Genomic DNA, 21,426 nt, shown 5'->3' with positions numbered 1-21,426 from the left:
AAAAATCCAATCTACTCATTTATAATGACATATATATCTGTCACAGGCATGGCGATACTTGAATTGCATGGCCACTGAATTCTCAAATTACATGAGAAAGCATATTGTAATCTGAAGGTTGCTTAATATTAATTTGGAATCAGAACAAAGGAAATTGGTCCAATGAATGTAATAACCATAAATAGCATTTACTGAGGGTTTGAGTTTCATCCATAAGAACTCTATGAAGAGGCACTACTGTCAGCCCCAATTTGCAGATGAGGTGAAGGCACTGTTGTCTGGGTTATGGTCCAAGTCCCATAACTAGTAAGTCACAAAGCCAGATCCAAACCCTGGAAGTCCTTCTCTAAATCCAGTACTCAATCTTTGCATCCAGAGTTCAATAAGCCTGATCTTATTGGTAGTAAATCAGCTAAAAATCTATTTTCCATGAACACTTTTTAGATGTGTTGTCTGTTTTCCTGTGTAAGTCTCTTTTTAAGAAACCCAAGTGTCTAATCAATCCTCTTTCAAGTGGATCTTCTTTCTTTGGCTGGTCAGTAAGGTGAAATGGGAGGTAATCAAATCCTGCTTACCTGGGAGGCATTCTGTCTTTCCAGGTAGCTATACAACTTTTCATCCTCATTCATTACGTTTTGACTTTACAGTTTTAACTCTCAGAGGGCAACTTGATTTCAAGGTGTGTCCAAAGTACTTCAACAGTGACAATGGCACCTATAGAGTCTACTGAATCTTGCTGTAGTCTGAATTTTGTCCAACTAAGAGTTTGGGCAGTAAAACTATTTGCTTTGTATTTGTTATATAAACATTAAAATCTGCCATTGTATTTCATCCTAAATCTTATATTTAATTTTTCTATTCCAAAATATTTTAGAGGTTAATTTTTTCAGTTTTATTATCTTGATATTTTTCTCTGTTGCCTTTCTGATTATAAAATTTGCCATTTCTATTGCTTTTCAAATCCATCCCACTTTTCCCTACGTCAACTAAATTTTTTCTCAGTCTTAATTAGATGAAAGAGGAGTCCTCTACTAAATCCTTCAATAAGCTAATGCATTCCATAGCCTCTCTCATAACTGGTATTAAGTAGCCCTTAATTGTCATTCCATGTAGAACTGCTAAATACAGTGTCTACACATGTAGATTTTACCCCAAAATTAGTGGGAGAGAGAGGCTTATATTACAAGACATAGCACACTCCAAAAAATCCCCAAGTCTCTCTTCTTGATTATGTGACACAATAGTCTCCTTTCTAAGCATTGCTGGCTCTTCCCTTTATGCACTGTCCAATTCTCTCCCTTTTTTCCTTTGGCAAACTTGAGCTCTATCTTAACTCTTTCAATCTTAACCAGCTGACAGAAAAGCCCCAGAGGGCTATCTGACAACTGGGCTTATCAAAGCAATCACAGATTGGGTTTCTCCTTCCTGGAGACTGCTTTGTTACCTGCTCTAAAAAAAATTAAAAAATAGCATTCCCTTCTTATTGCTACAGAAGGCCACGATACTCTCAAACCTGTGTTGTCAAACCTTTCTTCTCTATTATTATTCTCTTCAGAATAAAGCATACTATTACTTAATTTTAAGAAAAATTTCTCTTGCGCTAACTTCCCCATCAGCTATCACCTCACTGCTCTGCTGTCCTTTATAAGCAAGTTCCTAGCAAGAGTTGCCTATATTCAGTCTCTGATTCCCCACCTCCCATTCTCACGTAAACACATTCTAATAAGGTTTTTGTGTCTGCCACTGCATTGAAACTGCTCTTGTTCAGACTGCCAATGCCCTCCAGGCTACTGAATTCTGTGGTCAAGCCTCAGTTTTCATTTCACTGATAAGCAGTATCACTCAGTGCTTCTTTGAAAGCATTTCTTAACTGTTTATAGGGCGCCCCCTGTTCTTGTTCTCTGTCTTACAGGCCCATCTCTTCTCATAGCCACTCTTTTAACTATTTACACTCGTTCCTATGGTGATCTCACCCAATTTCATGACTTTAATATTACTCTCAGATGTAAACTGCAGCCCAGACCCTCCTGGATCTCCAGACCCCTATATCCAAATGCCTACTCCATCACATCTCTACCTGGATGTCTGTAGACACCCAAAACTGAACACATCCAAAGCTGTACTCTCTGTCCCATTCACAGTCTTCCCTGAGTCAGCGGACGGCCACTCCACTGTCCAACTTTCCACCTTAGAGAATTTCCTTTGCCTGTGATGCTCTTTTCCTCTCTATCCACAATGCTTGCTTGACGAACCTATTTAAAATAATCATCTCCTTTTATGCTTCATATTCCTCCTACATTGCTTTTATTTTGTTGTTGTACTTATCGCTTCCTAACATACTGTGTAATTTACATATTTATGACACTGATTACTTATTACTTATTTTCTGTCTCCTTCCACTAGAATATAAACCTTATGGAGGCAGGGATTCTATATGATTATTTCTTGTGTGTATTTCAGGTGATTAGAGCATGTCAAGCACATGGCAGATATTCAAAAACATTTGTCGAATGAATGAATGAATTCCATGATCTTTAATCTTGAGAAGTTTGCAGTCCATTTGGAGAAGTAAATTATACATTGAAAAAAAAGAATGTCTGCCAGTACCAAGCATAATGTGCCAAGCGATGTGAGTAGAATAGACCCAAAGTGCTAAGACATTGTTTTTTTTCCTAAGGATTCAGAAGACTGGGCTCAATTTGAATAAATTCATTTTGGTGGAAAATTGATCATAATCTAGGAAAATGAAGATGGGAAAAAAACATTTTAGATGAGAACAGTTTAGGACCTCAAGGCCATTATATTTCTGAATTTAAAAAGAAACCATTTGTTTCCAAAAAAAAAAATACAAAGTTTTCATTCCAACTGGAGGTCTCTTTCTTCTTTGTCTGCAAAAGTGCAAAACAAATGCCCCACTAATGGGCCTTTGAGTTAATGCATCTGCACTGGCTGTCTCTAGGTGCTGGGGGTGGATGCAGAGGACAGGAGAAATCTGTCTATAAGCCCCATTTCATATCAGATGTTTCAAGCCAGTTAACTGCAAAATAAAGAGGGGAGGGAATTAAATAGTTACTTAGAAACAAAAGAAAAAAATGTAAGTGGGCTGAGGGAAAAGCTTTTAGTAAATGTGAAAAAATCATGCTGGCACTGAAGATGGGCCACTTAGGACAGATTATTTCTAATGGAGCTGTGAAGTTCAGGCTGGAGTCCCCTCAAAGAGACTCTGAGCTCCTGACAGTCACTTTCTCCTTGGGGCTGGGCTGACTTTCTGTTAATGCACCCCCTCCCCGGCATCAGCTGTCCCTAAGCACAGCCAATTATGAGATGAAACAGCCTCTCTTTGCCCAATGACTATTTTCTCAGGCATGTGTACGGTTAAACGGAAATGTAAACAGATAAAATGTATCTCTGCCCACGTCTCCCCTCTCATCACCTTCTCTCTCCTTGGTGACCCCTCTAATACTTCAAGAACCCGTGGACTGTAGGCTTTCTTCTCTCCTTCTAGTCAAACAGGGAAAGATATGTTTCTGGTCATTTTGACTACTATCTTTACTAAATGGTTTCTAATATGCTCCCTCTTTGGAGATTATTTGTATCTTAAACCTCTGCTCTTAGTTGTGGTCTGAAAAATTCTGTGCTCTGGAAGCTAATGGAGAATTTAAGTATCTGAATTCATTCTGAGAATGGAGTTCAAACTGCTTTCAGGTTGCTTTGGTCAAAGGAAACAGTCATTTGTCTGGATCCCCTAGGAATCCCTGTTTCAAAGAGTTTGCCAAGGAGCACGGAGTCTTTTTTAATCCATGAGACATTCTGGGAGATCTAGGGACTGCAAAAAGGCTCTTCTGGCCTTCACTGCTCTCATCTGCTCAGATCTGGCACTGAGGACCCTTTTGGCGGGCTACTCCCACCCTCCTGCACCCCCTTTCTCAGTCACTTCCTTTTCTTCCCTTTCTCAGCTGCCCATGTCAGCCGTCACTGTACCAGGGCTCATCTTCTGGGTTTTCTCCTTGACTCTTGGCTGGCAGTTGGTCTGATTTCCCTGACCCTACCCTGAAGCATGATGGCCCTGTTGGTACCTTGAATATTTTGTAAACTCATTTGCCTGTTTGCTACACATTTTAAATCTCTAAGTTCATTATGAGTAGGATGTCGGAATGGTTTAGGAAGGAGACTCAGTTCTAATAATGTATGAGACTTTAAGTAAAAGCTGGAATGTGGCTTGTACCTGGCTGTAAACTGGGATCATATATGAAAGTCAGGGTTGATTCTCAGCTGGCAAACATCTCATGAGGAAATTGGTTGTGAAACATTTTGAATGTTACCCCAACCTACTGTTTGCCCAGAGGCAAAGTGGTAGAATGGCAAAAGCAAAGACTTCAGATTTAGCCAGACATGGCTACTAATTAATGTGTGACTTTGGAAAATTACGTAACTTCTTTGCTTCTGTAGTCTCTGTAATTTCCCTGTGCTTCCTGCAAGGATTAAACAAGATGACAAAAATAAAATATGTAACACAGTTTCTGAAGCTATTACTATTTGCTTATTTATCTCTTTGTTTTTATTCCAGAACCAGAACTATGTTCTTGGAGGGAGGGGCGAGGGGTGAAGTAGTTAGAAAGGGGCTTCCAGAAAGAGAATGGTCCTGGTAATAATTTCAAATGTTTAGTCCCTTCTAAAATTCTCTAGAAATAGAAATAATTTAAAGGTATAATTATTATCTCAAACAGTAAATACGTAGGCTCACAGCTGGATAAACAATCTTTATAGCTTTGAACTCAAGCCTTCGTTTATCACATAAATCTGCATTAAGAACATTCAATAGTATCTTGGCTTATAATTTAAAAAAAATAAAACACTAAAAATACTTTAGGAGTCAGTTTTCATATCCATTTCCCAGGGTAATCAAGATGCTCATTGAAAATACCTCTACATAGATATGAGGTAATAAGGCCCATAATTTGTGGCCTGATACTCTTAACAGATTACTGGAGTAAACCCTGGAGATTCAGAATGAAGATATTCATTCCCTTTATGTGATTACTGGTTTAATTCAAATCTCAAATATGCCCTTTTTTACGTACCCTGAGAACCAGGAATGGTGATAGGCATTTAGTGGGTAACTAACAAATGTTTATGTGATCAATGAATAGAGACACCGTTTAGCCCAGTGCTAATTGTACTGAGCCTATGTATAGCTCCTAAGCTATTAGCGGTGATATTGCCTCCAGAAAACATTTGGCAATGTCTGGAGACATCTGACTGCCACAACTGGGGGTAGGGATTGCTACTGACATCTACTGGGTAAGAGGCCAGGGATGGTGCTGAACATCTTACAATGTACACGTCAGGCCTCCACAACAAACAGCTAGTGAGGCCCCAATGCCAGTGGTTTCAAGGATAAGAAACTCTTGCCTAAGCCGCAGATATTTGAGGCTGGTACTTCGCATCTCACAGGGATATGCAACGCTGCCTTCTGCTTCCTGTGCCGAATGCTTTATGTACTTGCCATTAAACGTGTATTCCAGCCATTTAGGCGGATTTTCCATGATCTAGCTTTGCTTTGCCTGCCCTTTTACAGTATGGCAGGGCTATTCATCGTCAGTAAGAAAAAAAGCAAGTGACTTAGTGAGTTGTGTGAGGAACATTATGCATCCTTTTTATAGCGACAGTCTGCTGTTTCAGATATAATCTTTATTCTCTGTAAAACTAGAGACACTATATACCATTTACTCATCTCTGCTTATCTCTTCTTTTTGTTTGTCTGCCGCAGTTTCTTATGTCTCATAAAATAAAACCTTGGCTTAATGTGCACTTCTATAGCCTTGGAGAAAACTTTGGGTCCTCAAAAATGCATAGAGTGTAAAAGTTGCAAAGATGATATCATATTATTACTTTTGTTTAATGTTTTCTGCAGGCCTGAGCACTTTTCTACCTGAAGTCAATTGTCTCCATCACAGCTGAGACCTGTAAAATAAAGGTACACACAGAGAGCTGTGGACCACGGACTCTAACTTCAGCTGCTCAGTCCCTCCTCACCCTCCAATATGTATAAAAGCTTGTTTCCTTCTGTCATCACCCCTGAGTTGTGGCCTGTTGGTATTTGCTTACTCTTGTTGAAGGTAGAGAGTTGTAGTAAGGAACACAGTGCTGGACTCAACACTGGCATTCAAACCCTGATTCTGACAGAGCAGTATTTTACCTTAGAAAGGTTCCTTACTGTCTTTACAACTTAGATTCCACATTTGTATATGTGAAGATAATAAAACAAAGTTGAGAAACTAAAAAAATGAGGAATGCATGCTAAGTACCTAAGCCATAACCTGCGCGCAGCAACTTCTCAGTAGCAGTTGTTATGAGGCTCATTAGTGATCTTTATCTCTCCTGCATTACGTCTTTCCTGTCTCTTCTCCTTGTTGATAGTAATGAGATAATTTGTTCTCTAAAATGGCTCTGTTCTCTCCTTCCCATATATTCCTGGTTGAATTTTGGGAATTTTAAGATAATGCTGATAAGATAAAAATATAGCAGTTTTAATTTCTCTATCTGGCAGGAAATGTAATATATTCTACTGACAAAGAATCTCAAAGTCATCCTCTTTATTGGGGGGGAGGTGAGATCATTTAATATCTACCCTTTAGCAACTTTCAAACCTGTAATACAATATTGTTACCATGCTGTACATTATATTCCCAGAATGTATGCATCTTATAACTGGAATTTGTACACACCAACCCCTAGCTGACTGCCATTCTACTCTGTTTCTTTGAGTTCAGCTTTTTTTGATTCCATACGTAAGTGATATCATATAGTATCTGACTTTCTCTGACTTGTTTCACTTATTATGATACCCTCAAGCTCCATCCATGTTGTTGCAAATGGCAGGATTTCCTTCTTACTCATGGCTGAATAATATGCCAATGTGTGTGTGTGTGTGTGTGTGTGTGTGTGTGATGTGTGGTGTGTGTGTAAGGTGATATATATATATACCACACCTTTTTTACCCATTCATTCATAGATGAATGCTTAGGTTGTTTTCATACCCTGGTTACTGTGAATAATGCTGGAGTGAACACGGGGGTAAGAGGGCTATTAGAGATCCTGATTTCATTTCCTTTGGATTCATACCCAGAAATGGGATTAGTGGGTCAGGTGGTAGTTCTATTTTTAATTGTTTGAGGAATCTCCATGCTGTTTTCCATAGTGGCTGTACCAATTTTCATTCCCACCAACAGTGCAGAAGGGTTGGATTTTCTCCACACCCTCACCAACACTTGTTATCTCCAGTCTTTTTGATGATAGCCTTCTAATAGGTATGAGGTGATATCTCATTATGGATATGATTTGCATTTCCCTGATCACTTTTCATGTACCTGTTGGCCATCTGTATGTCTTCTTTGGAAAAATGTCTATTCAGGTCCTCTACCCATTTTTTTATTTTTGGTTATTGTCATTTCACATTTTAATATATAATAAATACTGTTTCCTTTAAGAATAGGTAAAACAATATGTAAACATTATATTTAAAATATTGATCTAGCTCCTTGGCAGAGTTTCCAATGACATCTGATGGTACTTAAAAGAAAAAATTGCGTCATTTGCTTTGGTCTCTCAATATGCCAATGAGATAGCTCTCTGACCTTCAGTCATACTTTAGGAAAGGAAATTATAGCTTGTCATTTTTCATTGTATAATTAATAGGGTAATTAACAAGTTAGTGTTAAGATTTCAAGGGCTGACTTAATTTTCTTTCTTTAATGCCAACCTAATTATTTCAATTGGATAAAAGGACAAAAACTTAATTGTAAAAATGGAACAGGAGATTTTAAAATATGCTTAATTGACAAATCAGAATCATTAGTAATTCAATTAGTACTTTTTGAAAAATTCTTTTAAAGTTAAATTAGAAAGTAAAACTATTTGTAAATTTGCTGAAATGGATATTATAAATCATTTTACCAGTGCTGGGTTATTCTAAATCTTATTAATTTACACTTGACAATTTTTACTATATTTAAAGGGTAATGTTCTTCCTCCATATTAAAACAAATTCAGAACTGTTTTACTCTAAGGACAAGAATATTTAGCAAAATTAAAACTGCTTAGTGTGGAAGTTCAGAGAACTGAATATTTTTTATAAGTAATTGATAAATTGACAATATTAAATCACTATAAACTCATTCTAGGTTTGCTTAAAATTGTTAAATTTGTTTTTATCTATATAATGATGCCTTTGTTTATTCTATTAACAAGTTTTACTTACCAACAATTATTTTTTAATATATGATAATTTGCATGTTATTAAAGATCAGATGGATCAGTAGTTCTCAGAGTGTGTTTGCTAAATGAGCAGCATGATAATCACTTGGAAACATTAGAAAGAGTCTCAGACCACATTCTATACGTTCTAAATCAGAAGCTGGGAGTAAGAGCAGCAAGGTGTGTTTAGCAAGTTTCCCTAATTATTTTATTGCACAGTGAAGTTTGAGAAGAAGTTTAACTACTAGACTAGGTTATGTTGTAGGAAAAATCAATTCCCAACTCACAGTGATTTAACAGAACAAGATTGTATGTCTCATAAAAGCAAGGTCTGCTATAGATCAAAATAATTCTCCAGGGCTGCCTTCTTCAATATTTTGGCTTAGCATTTTAGGATGTTTTGAAGGTATAGCACAATTACTCTGGCAGGGAATGAGTAAGCTCCAGAATCAGTGCCAGGAAATTAAATGCTTTTACCAGGAAATGAGCAACACTGCTGCTCACATTTCATCAACTAAAGCAATCTGCATGGCCACACCTAAAGTCAAGGATTAGGGAACTGCAATGTGCTGAGGTCAAGAAGTAGAGATACACTTATATGTGGAATCTAAAGAACTTAATAAACTGATGAACAGAGTAGATTCAATGACATGGAAGCATGGATCAGACTGATGAATCTCAGAGAAGAGGGGGTGGATGGGTGAAGGGGGAGAGAGTAACCAAAGAATTTATATGCACAACCCAGGGACACGGATGATGGTGTGGAGAGGGACTGGAGAGGGGGGGTAGGGCAGGGTGGAAAGGGTCATCAGGGAGAAAAAGGGGCATCTGTAATATTTTAAACAAACAAACAAACAAAGAGGCAGCTGTAGTATAATGAAAGAAACACTGACTTTGGAACCAAAAAAATTTTAGTATGTTCAGCTCTGCCACATAGAATCTATTATTACTTTCTCTGGGTAAGTCTATTTGGGAACTATTGCCTACCTCACAGAATCATTGTGAGATTTAAATAAAATAAAACACATTAAAATACCTTGAAACTATAAAAAAAGAAAGGAGAGATAATTGGATATTGGTAAACACTAGTAATGACTTGTCCAATTGCAAGTCTTTGGGTATAACCCCAGAATTACTGAATCATAGGAGTTGTCCAAGGAATCTCAAATTTTAACAGTAGCCCAGAAAATCACGTTACTGAGACCAGTTAAATTAAAGAACCAATGCTTTGGATTTTAATTTTAATATTTGTAATACAGTAAATTTTGTTTTATCAAAAAGAAGATTATTGGGTTTACAGAAATGCAAGTGATTATCAACACTAAAATAACATCTTTGGTCCTTATATGGGGAAAGGAGAGCTATAACACTTTGTATTGTCATTAGCTTTTACTAGACAAGGCTCTTTATCACAGGGCAGATTTAGCAAGTATTTAATGCATTTTTACAAAATAAATTTATTTCTTGAGTTCTTTTTTAAATCACTGAAATACTATCAGAGTAGACACCATGCCATCTCCCATATGAAATAATCCTGAAATAATCATGGACAATTAGCCTGTCTAGAATTTGAGTGTTAACCCTTTCTTGCCCTCTCAAAATTTTTGATTCTAGATAATTTTGTCCCCAAATATACTTTTTATATACCTCACATTTAAAACTAGATAAACATTTATGCAATGTTGAGTAGGCTAGAGGAAACTGCTTTAGAAGGCAATTGTGTTAACCTGATATACCACGAGCATCAAACCTATGTTTTAATGCATTCAGGTTCTAGAATTTTTAAAATATTTTTCTGATACAGAATCAATATATTCTTAATTGAGTATCTGATAATCTAGCACATCTTGCAGAAATAGACATATATTAGACTCATTTATCTTCTTCTTTACCTGAAGTCTTATTGTAGTTTACAATGAATTCTGTCACTTTTTTAGGGCTTGGTAGTATGGACCATAATCATTATTAAGTAACTCATATAAAAATGAGCCTCTGTGTAGAAAACTCTCTACACTGAGTTATTTTTAAACAAATGACATTACTGTTTCCAAGACAATAAGGGAATATATATGTATATAATCACATGTGCACATATACACATATATAAACATGTGCACGCATGTAAAACAATGTCACAAAAATCTTCACTTTTCAGTTTCCCTAAACTCTTCTCAAAACTAAAAAACAAAGAAATGAACCCCCTTCCTTGAAGTTCTTTCTCTCTTACTCCCCTAGTTACTTTTTTCTTCCTCCTTTTTCTCAGAAACACCCTTCCTTCAGATATCCCCAGGGCATCTTTCCTCAGTGCATTCAAGTCTGGGCTCAAATGCCACCTTGTAAATAAACTCACTCTGACAACCGAACTTACTGTTGCACTATTAAGTTGTGCTCCCCTGTACTCCCTATATAACCCCCTGCTTTATTTCTCTCCACTACACTTACCACATTTGATACTATATAAGATGCATATTAATTTTATTATTGTTTATCACCCAAACTAGAATGCAAACTACACCAGGCAAACATTTTTTATCTGTTTTGTTCATTCTTGTATCTCCAGTGCCTAGGACCGTGCTGACACACAGCACATGTTTGATAATTATTTGTGGGCTAAATAAAGGAATACATTTGAAAAAAACAAATGAAGAAGTAAATAAATAGATTCATTAACTATAGAATAATTAGAGTTCTCATGCCCAGGAAAGCACCACCCTTGCTCAATGGGTTAGGTGAGTATGATGAAAATAAGCTTTACTATAGAACTCACGATGAATTATTTTACCAACTAAATTAACTCTCACATCATATACACAAAGAATAGACTTTTAAACCCACATGAGTAGGAATTCGAGAAGGTTACTTCACATTTATACTTTGTAAAACTATTTAGGGTGCACCCTGAAGGTGGTGACTCACCAAAGGGAAGGGTCATACCAGGCAGAGAGGACAATTTCTGCAAAGCAGAACTTTGCAAGAGCAGAGCCTGCTTGGAAAGGGAGAACTACAATTACATAAGGCAAGTTGTAGCGTAAGTACTGAGAGGAGAATCCACGGAAGTACAATCAGAGAGGCAGGAGAGAGCCAGTGATGGGTGCTGCGTGTGTCACGGTGGGGAAGTAGCGCTCATTCTTCTACAAACTGAGGAGCCACCAAGCAGCTTTACACCTGAGATGGAGGTGGGCAGACTGTCATTTTTAAGAAGATCATTTTGTCTGCATCAGGTAGATGAGCTTCAATAGGGCAATGGGCAGAACATGGTCAGGCAGCAAATGATCTACGGTAGGTAGTTGACTAAGGTGGCGGAGACAGAGGATAGAGCTAAATTTGCAAGATAGTGTGGAGGAGGCCTGGGGGATGTGGGGTGCAGGGGGACCCATGGGGGAAAAGAGGGACATCTGGAATACTTTCAACAAGAAAGATAAATTTTAAAAAAAGAAAGAAAGGTGTGCAATAAAATTGAGAAGTATTAAGTGATCAACCAAAAATTAGGGATGAAAGAAAGACAAGGATCTAGAAGTATCACTAGGGATCTGGCTAGGTGACCTGATAAAGAGAGAAATCCAGGAGAGAAGCTTTGAGGTACAGATGATACGTCTGTTTTTTTATCATGTTGGGTTAGATGTGCCTGTGAGACACGCATATAAAGATCAGTGGGTGGCTAGACCTGTAAGTACGGAGCTTGGTAGAAAAAAATGAAGTTGCAGTTATGCGCTGTAAGACAATGTTTTGGTTGATGACAGACCACATATAGGACGATGGCGTACCACACAGCGCGGGTAGTTTCATAGTTCTAGCATCTCGGCTTGTGTAAGCACACTCTATGATAGTCACATAATGATGAAATCACGTAACAACACATTTCTGGAAACGTATCCCCATCATTAAGTCATTAAGTAGCATATGATTGCAAAGGCAAAGGAAGGCACGGATTAGTTTCTGCTAAACAAGCAGAAACCCATGAGTCTACTTGTTTACCTCACTCTCCAGGGAGAGTGAGGTGAGTCAGGAGAAGACCGGAGCACTGGGACTAGAGCCTTGAACAACATCAGCTTTTTTTTTAATGTATGTTTATTGATTTTAGAGACAGAAACATCAATGATGAGAGTCACTGATCGGCTGCCTCCTGCACGCCCCCTACTGGGGATCGAGCCCGCAACCTGGGCATGTGCCCTGACCAGGAGTCGAACCGTGATCTCCTGGATCATAGTCTGATGCTCAACCACTGAACCACACCAGCCGGGCAACAACATCAGCTTTTAAGGTCAGGGAGAGAATAAAGACTTCAAGAGTATAAGGATGGGAATAAATGGCTGAAAAGAAGGTAATAAAGGGAGGATGATGGCACAGAAGCCAAAATTGGAAAGCTTTATTTTTACCCCTGAAGAGCGGATTAGTTAAAATTGTGACATGTATCAGAGAGATAATATAAGTACTAAGCTTCCCCCTGTGCTGCACAGAGAGGGCAACATACAAGAACGGTAGCTACCAAGAGGCTCATGCCAAGATGTTCCAGATTTAAATTTAGGAAAATTGACTGTGGCTGGCCTTCACCGGGGAATTATTCACACTTTATGATCTTTTTTATTTTCCAAGAAAGACAATATTACTAATCATTAAAGTTTGGTACCAGACCCACCCTTATTTTTTGTTTAGACCTAAATATGTATTTATTTCACTAGAGGCAGTAATATGAATTGTGTGATTGAACCTTAGAAATTCTATTTTTGTTTTTTAGGGTTGGCATATATTTAAAGATTTTAAAATGTAAAGAATTAGTTCTATGAATGTTTAAAAATATTCATTCTCATGTACTCAGAACCCAAGTAATAATATTTCAAATAATTTTTATGTTTGCTTTAATAGGAATCAAGAAACTATGCTCAAGCAAAATCTACTTTGTGGAAACACTAGTACACCAAGCTATGCAATCAACTATATCCAGATAATTAGGTTTAAGTCATAATTACTAATGGCATTTGCACTTGGAATTAGAGAACTTGAAGCTTTGTACTTAGAACATAAAACATATAATCATCTTAGATCCAAATTACTCCACTCACTGAAATAAAATTGAAGTTATTTAGTTATCTGTTTCACAATACAAAAATTGTCATATTATTCAAAAATTAGTGTCTTACAAGAATATATATTTTCATATTAACTTACTATATTGAATAATTTTATTTTTTCCTATTTAAACATAGGTCCAAGATATAATAAAATAAATGTTTACTATTAATTAATTTTATATTTTATTATGGTAACTCCAAAGGCACACGCAGATGTATCTAGAACATAGTCTATAAATACACTTCATCCAAGTTAATAAAGTTAATAAAGAAAACATTTCTGTTTTTGCTTAGGATAAAGGCCCTGGCCTTGTTTCTACATTCATATAATAGAAATAAATCAAAGCTTTGTTTGTTAAATATCATATACCTAAAGAAATTACTGATTTTAAAAACTTATTCTCTCTCAGCTTATTTTCATGTCTATATTCATCACCAAGACTGCTCACTTACTAAAATAATCTGAACTTCCTTGTTCCATGATCCTGGTTGGTTTACTTGTTTTGTCAATTTTCTTCATTTCCTCATATGACAAAAAAAGTCCAAATGGAGATCAGAGAAAAATGCCAATGGAAGCATAGTATACCCATACTAAATTCCTATTTTTCAAGATGTACTAATAGCTCCAACACCACTGAATGATTCCAAGGGAATATTTCATAGCTGCTTCAAACTTAATGTGCTAGGAACAAGTTTTACTATATCCCCTCCAAAACCTCGTTTTACTGTTTTCCCCTTTTAGGTAAATGCGCTGTTGATTAGCAGCCCAGACCAGAAACACAGACGTCATTCTTATACTCTCTGTCTCCATCACTCCCTCTCCTTATTTACTTACTAAATCCTACAATCTATATGTCCTAAATATTCCGAGAATTCTCTACCTCAACGTCACTTCATCAAAACCTCCCTCAGTGAGACTGTTAATCTTTTTTCAACTTGACCAATTCAGAAATTCTCTTGTTTTTTGGTTTTGTCCTAGCCCCCCACCATATCTCAGTAGCCCCAACACATTATTCACACTACAGTCAGAGGGCCTAAGCCAAAAATAATTCTGATTGTGTCTCTCTTTGTTAAACGATGACAACAAAATAAATCAAATAAAAATATAACAACTAACAATATATCACAATATTTAACAGAGTGGGCTCTGGAGCTGACTGTCTAGGGTCAAAACTCAGATCTACCATTTATTGGCTATGTAACCTTGGGCAAATTATCTCAACTCTTTCCATCTAAACTTTCCCATATTAAAAAAAATAAATAGAGTTAATAACTTTTATCCTCTAAGTTTTCTTAGAGGATAAAAATTAAGTGGTACCTAGCCCATGCTATTTATATTATGAATTTTAAGGTCCTACTATGTGGGCTCTGTGAAGCACTTTACGTCTTTCACTAGTCATGACTACAATCGCCTGAAGTATGTATTATCTTCCATTTAAAAACGTGTCACCTCACGCTTTTAAGTCAACTAACTTGCTGGAAATTACACAACAGAGCCAGAATTTCAACCCAGAATGAATAATTTAACATCAAAGACCCTAGTAACCGTGATAGTCCGGGCCATCTAGTGTCCCTCTCTCTATGCCCTTCTCTGATTTCTTAGGAAAGGAACTGAATGGGTACATGCCCATCCCTGAGACACTCACTGCTGGCTTGGAAAGTAGGGTCATGTCACACAGACATAACTGGCACTGCTATAGGCATGCAGATTCCAGAGGGGAGCTGGGGGGGGGGAGGAAAGGCAGAGTAGCAAGCAGAGAATTTTGGTGATTTCTCTTATCCTGGCTTTTTATAAATTCTCCCTGGTCATTCCTCATCTTTATTGTTTCTGATGCTGTCGTGATGAAATGCTTGCAGTTCCCTGACAGACTGGCCCCCTCAGGCATCCTCACATCTTCACATGCTGCCCCCTTCAGCCACCTCCTCTAGTTGAAACATTCCTGCTTGTAACCTCATGAGAACGCCACCTTCACCACACTCTTCCTCTACCCTCTCTGGGCAGCTTTAAAACTTTCCTCTCCTAAGTTGCCACGATATTGTTTTTTCCTCTCTATCTGAACTTACCACACTATAACTATGCCCTGCTCACATGTTCTCACCCTCCGGCTGCTCACTCTACTCTGAGCCCATGGAGATGGTAAAAGCTTTATCTGTAACACTGTCCTTTGTGGCTAGCAGAGCAGCTCTTATATAAAATATGTATGATGATTGTTTAAATAATTAAATCAGTAAATATATGTTTAATTACAGTTGAAATTAGATATAAGTCCAATTCACTCTAGCTTTCTCATAAAATTTTTGAAATGATAGAAGAAATCATGTCCATATATCTGAAAATTATTGGTGAATCTCTTTAGTCAATGCCAAGTACTAAAAAACTACCTAATCTAGTCCTGGCCGCGTGGCTCAGTGGGTTGGAGTGTCCTGTACACCAAAAGGTTGCAGATTCCATTCCCAGTCAGGTCACATACCTAGGTTGCGAGTTCGATCCCTGGTCAGAGGACATATGGGAGGCAACCAATAGATGTTTCCCTCACATCGATGTTTCTCTCTATCCCTCCCATTCTTCTCTAAAATCAATGTAAAATAAACAAACATATCCTCGGGCAAGGTTTAAAAAAACAACTACCTAACTTAAATTGACCTTGGGAAGATTACTTAATCCATTGTTGCTTCTTTGTCTAAACAATGGATATAATAATACCTCTTTATGCATTCATTTCTTAAATATTTATTAAGGTACCTTTGTTAGCCAGGCAACTTCTAGGAGATGATAAAACAGTGAGCAGCCTTAGGGTTCCTTCTACTCAGATAAGTATTTGATTTAGTAGAAAATACAATCAAGAAAAGTCATTCGTAATGTGATGCACATTCTTGTAGGTGAGTGTCATGTAAGTACCATGGTGCTATTGAGGATATGTTCGGGGATTCCTATTTCAGGCCTGGGAGCTGGAATAAGGACAGCCTTTCTTTGTGACATCTGAGCCCCGATGATATGCGTGAGCATGTATGTGCAAATGCGTGCGTGCACTCGTGTGTGCACTTAGTGGGTAGGAGGCGTGGGGGCCGTGAGAGCATTTCAGGTGGATAGAATAGTATTTTCAGCAACTGAAAGAAGTTTAAGGGCTCAATTGGAAAGACATAAGGAAGGGATTTCGACTCAAACGTCACTGGAAAAGTACAGGGACTAGGTCATATCAGGTTTTTTAAGCCTTATAAAAAAGTTGAGTTTATCCTTAGAGCAATGAGAAACTATTAATAGGACAATGGATGAAAATTACATTTTTTTGAACAATTACTCTGACTGCAAAGTGGCAACTGGATTAGTGGATGCAGACGGGAAGCAGGAAGAACACTAAGAAGGCTGTGAGTGGTAATCCAGGTAAGAGATGACCTGCAGAGTGGTAGAGAGGGTGAAAGAAATGGACAGATTTCAGATATCATAGAGGTGTCATCTGAGATATCATAGAATTGCCAACTTTCACAGCTTGATGGTGGGGCCAAAGCAAGGAGGGAATCAAGGAGGATGTTGAGGTTTCTGTCTTGAGCTGCTGAGGGGGGAAGAAGAGCAGGCACTGGAGGAAGTGGGGATGGCGGGGTCATAACCTGTTTCCTCCAGGACTCATAAAATTCCTTTGAAGATCAAGTGAAAGAGTTTATATAACAGCAATGCCCACAATGCCTAGTGCATTGTAACTCCTTTCTGTGCTCATTTCCATTCCCTTCTTTGTTTTTCTAAAGTTGTACCAGTAATTTAGTAGCAAAACTGGGAATAGAATCCCAGACTTGTTTACTAGTCCAGAGTTCTTTGGTAATGGCCTGCTGATCTATAAACAAAGATGAAATGCAGGAATTTTAAAGCAAATATTCACAACTTATCCTGGAATTGCTTACAAGCTGACAGCTATCCAACTTATTTTTAGTTTATATTTAAAATGAATCATATGTTCCAAAGTGACTGACAGAAACACAGCTTTGTTTCTGGAGCCAATTCTTTTCTATCATTTTTGGACAGCATTCAGAGCTGTAACAGACTTTCAGGGTGTTTAAAAGCATTCATCCATGACAACAACAAATGCTAATTATCATAAAAAATAAACAGCTCCTGTTAACATCATTCTAAGAATTTCTCCTACTCCAGCACTATATTTCATCTATCATCCCATCTGTTTTGGGGGTGGGAACAAAGACAGGATGGAAGTATAATTATCATGTATCAAACTGGACAACACAACAAAATAGAAATGAATATAAATGGGAGGAATGGCGTACATAATAAGTGAATCTGGAAAGAGAAGAAGGGAACGTAAATAAAATGGCACAGTGTGTCCTGCAGTTAACAGCAGATACATTTAGTACATAATGGAGTCAATAATATTTATCCTGTTGAGTATGTACTGGATTTTTTTCTATTTCAGTTCACAGTCCTAGCTATAATCAGATCCTCCCACATGACCAAACAGTCATGTTGTTCACTTGGAAGTTTAAAAATTATCTCTGTTAAATTCTATCATTAACATTCTACCTTGAGACTTTTAAATATATTCAAAAAGACAAAAGATCTATTTTTATGTACTTATGAATATATTTAAAGGGAATCTTCTGTTTCTGTTAGAGTCAGTTCAATCACTCAAGAACCACATGTATAAAATTAAAATGTCACATACACACACAAAACTGTGAAGAAAGGTAGTACAGTCAGTCCTTTGTATCCACAGGTCCTACATCTCTGAATTCAACCAACTGTGGATCCAAAAAAAATGTTGTTGCTGACATTGTGTACTACGTAGTTAGGCCTACAGCCCTCCGATGGTTGTGTCTGTACAGAACATGTACAGCTTTTCACTTGTCATTAGTCCCTAAACCATACAGTATAACAACCATTGACATAGCATTAACATTGTATTAGATATTGTAAGTAATCTAGAGATGATTTAATATATACAGGAGGATGTGCCTAGTTTATATGCAAATGCTATGACATTTTATATAAGGGACATGAGCATCCACAAATTTTGGTGTCCAAGGGGGGTCTAGGTACCAATCCCCTGGGATGCTGAGGAATAACTGTACATGCATAAACATGTTGAACATTTACCAATTTTCTTTCTAGTATTAAGAGTGTTAAGGTAATAAGGAATAAATAAAAAATATCACATGTACAACCTCCACATATGTGTGTGTGTATGTGTGTGTAGTCTGTGTATGTATAGACAATGTGTATGTGTATGTATCTATGAGGGTATGTGATATTTGGGCAGCATTCACCTGAATTATATCAGAGGGAAAGGAGAAGTAAATAACCCATGGATTCATAATGCATGTGTACTCATATTTATATATTTCTGTATATGACTATCCATAAATATATGTGGACTAATTTGTAACTGAGGATGTTCTGGACCATGGCATTATACAACCCAGAAAAATCATGCACACAGAAAGTTAAAACTATTTGTAAACATTTAACTTTTTTAATCTGAAAAGTAAAATCATTTTATTAATGTATATTTAGAATAACTCTTATCCCAATTAAAATGCTTTAAAAATTCTTTTCATTCTTTTTCCAATGCTGTAACTCCTTCTTTTCTGTTATCTTGGGAGAAAGCCTATATGTCATTTTGCAGATGGTAAATTTTATTGTCAAATGGACTAATTTCTGAATAGTAGTTCTAAATAATGAATGCATGAACAAAGTATGTTCTTGGCACACTTTGGGAGAATTTAAATCCCAATGGATGTTAATTTTGATGTAAACATCGAGGTATAATGAAAGGTCTTAGAATAAAATATTCTAAAATTCTAAATTAAAGAGCACTATTTAGACCACTGATAATTATCTTACAATTAAACTCCTTATCATTATATAATATCCAAAACAGTATGCACTTACTTCAACAATATAACTGCAAGAAAAATTAATACTTTACTCTTACTGTTTACTTTCTCATATTTATATATTGGACTTGTGTGTTTTTTAAATATATCTTTATTGATTTCAGAGAGAGGAAGAGAAAGGGAGAGAGAGAGAAACATCAGTGATGAGAGAGTCATTGATTGGCTGCATCCTGCACCCCCCTTTATTGGGGATCAAGCCCGCAACCCAGGCATGAGCCAGGACTTGAACCTCGATCTCCTGGATTATAGGTCGATGCTCAACTGCTGAGCCACACCAGCCAGGCTGGGCTTGTTTTTAATTCATAACTCAAGATAACCATTCACATATAAAATAAGGTACATTAAAACAAGAAAGCACAGCAAATATTCATTAAAGCACCAATCAATACCGTTTATTAAACCACTGAGCCATGACAGCCAGGCAAAATTCTGGATTTCTTGATAAGTTTCACAGAAAGCCAATTATGAAGTTTTAAGTTGAGTAATTATCTTGAACTGAGCAGAAATGTTCTTGAAGTAAACATTTCAATATTATATTTCACACTATCAACATCCTTCATCCAAAATTAGTTTATACTAACTGATCCTTCACACACACACACAAAAAAAGTGCTTCTTTTACAAATATAAAAAAAGTATATTACTTAACTGGGTGGTTTTTTTTGTTTGAATGTGTGAAATTAGCATTGCTGTTTAATGCCAAATGTCTATCCTCAATTTAAAAAAACAAAATAAGAATATAGTGACAATCTCAACTTTCAGAAAATTTATTGATACAGCCCCAAAGGCTACTGATTTTTCTTACCAGTGCTGTCATCATATACGACTGTGACAGTTTTCCACTTGAAGAACTGCACCAAGTCCAAAATGGCACGGCTGAGCGACGAGAAGTCTGGGTAGAGACTGACATAGAAGGAGTCCTTGTTGTCTGACACCTGGTGCTTCCAGCGGGTCTGGATGTGGGGCACCCCCAGGGCGTTGCAGATGGACTGCACGGCATTGGCCGAGGAGCTGTGCGAAGGCCCGAAGATGGCAGCCACCCCGAGAGACAGCTGATCACAGGCTGAGGGCAGACGGGAGCGTGTCAGCAATGAGAGCAGAGATGCCAGTGTGCCAACGGTACCACATTACTATTGCAAACCCAGATGAAAACCCCAAAGGAATTATCCTGAAGAAAGATCTGTTTTTTAACATAACACCTACATTTAGCTAATTTTACATTTTGTCTCACTCTAAACATTTTCAGTTTCTTAGAAGGGAATTAATTCACTCAGACACCTGCAGCTCAGTGTTCAAATAATTTTACAAACAAAGTCAAGGGAAGGAAAGCGGTCAGGAGATAGAGGAAGACTACTCTAGAATTCAGGAGGGGAATGTTCGTTTTGGAAAAATAGTTCTTATGAGGGAGCTGGGAGAATAGTGTTCCTTCCCCAATTCACTAGCTTTTCTCTACGATTTCAGTTTTTAAATCAGAACCCATTTGGACCCCTCCGTATCCAAAAAGTAAGGCACATGCAGCTAAGTATTTGCTTATATCTGATGACAGAGTCAAGCTGTACATACAACTACCATCTAAAACCTTATCAGGCTCAAAATGGTTAATTTCGTGTGGATTAATTTCATTGGGCAGAAAGAACATCAAAGTCATTTAGATAAGTATTAAATCATATTTATTTGGCTTTTGGATACTGTAAGTCTTTTATATTGATATCAATTATTGTTTAAAGCTTATATTCCTAGAAAATTTTATTCCTATCAATAATAAATGGAATAATAAAGAGAGGCATAAACAACCTAGAAGGTTTCAGGTGAGAACAGATATGTTGTGACAGACTTGAAATTCTTTAATATACACTGTAGTGAGTTTGGGCCTAGAAAGTGAATATCTATTGGAAACATAAAATCATTTTAAAATATCTGAATATCTGGCCTGTGAAAAATGCTTTAAGTTTGTTCACTAGGCTGGAAAAGGACAGGTGGTTAGAAGCTTCTCACAAATTTTGATTCAATTTAAATTAAAAAATTAAATTTAAAAGGAAATAAGAAATGTCCAAAATTGGAGCCATCTGCTCTAAGGGGCACATCCCTACAAAGATTTAAACAGAATGATGGAGAATTGTTATTGGGATTTAGGCATCAATTGGGTGTTCAGATCCAACCCTTCCAAAATAATTTATAAGTATGATATATAAAATGTTCTGAT

General features: G+C 37.1%; 1 protein-coding gene across 1 annotated transcript in view; it reads right to left on the bottom strand.

The window, feature by feature from the left end:
* The window catches only part of GRIK2 (glutamate ionotropic receptor kainate type subunit 2), a 485,925-nt gene that overhangs the window by 279,680 nt on the left and 184,819 nt on the right, over positions 1-21,426 (bottom strand). Inside the window, exon 4 of the mRNA XM_016220206.2 lies at positions 20,029-20,286. Within this exon, the coding sequence (XP_016075692.1) occupies positions 20,029-20,286 (258 nt within the window). The remainder of the gene's footprint in view (positions 1-20,028; positions 20,287-21,426) is intronic.

This window comes from Miniopterus natalensis, chromosome 5 (assembly GCF_054644295.1).
Source record: "Miniopterus natalensis isolate mMinNat1 chromosome 5, mMinNat1.hap1, whole genome shotgun sequence".
Taxonomy (NCBI): domain Eukaryota; kingdom Metazoa; phylum Chordata; class Mammalia; order Chiroptera; family Miniopteridae; genus Miniopterus; species Miniopterus natalensis.
This window is presented reverse-complemented; position numbering and strand designations above follow the sequence as displayed.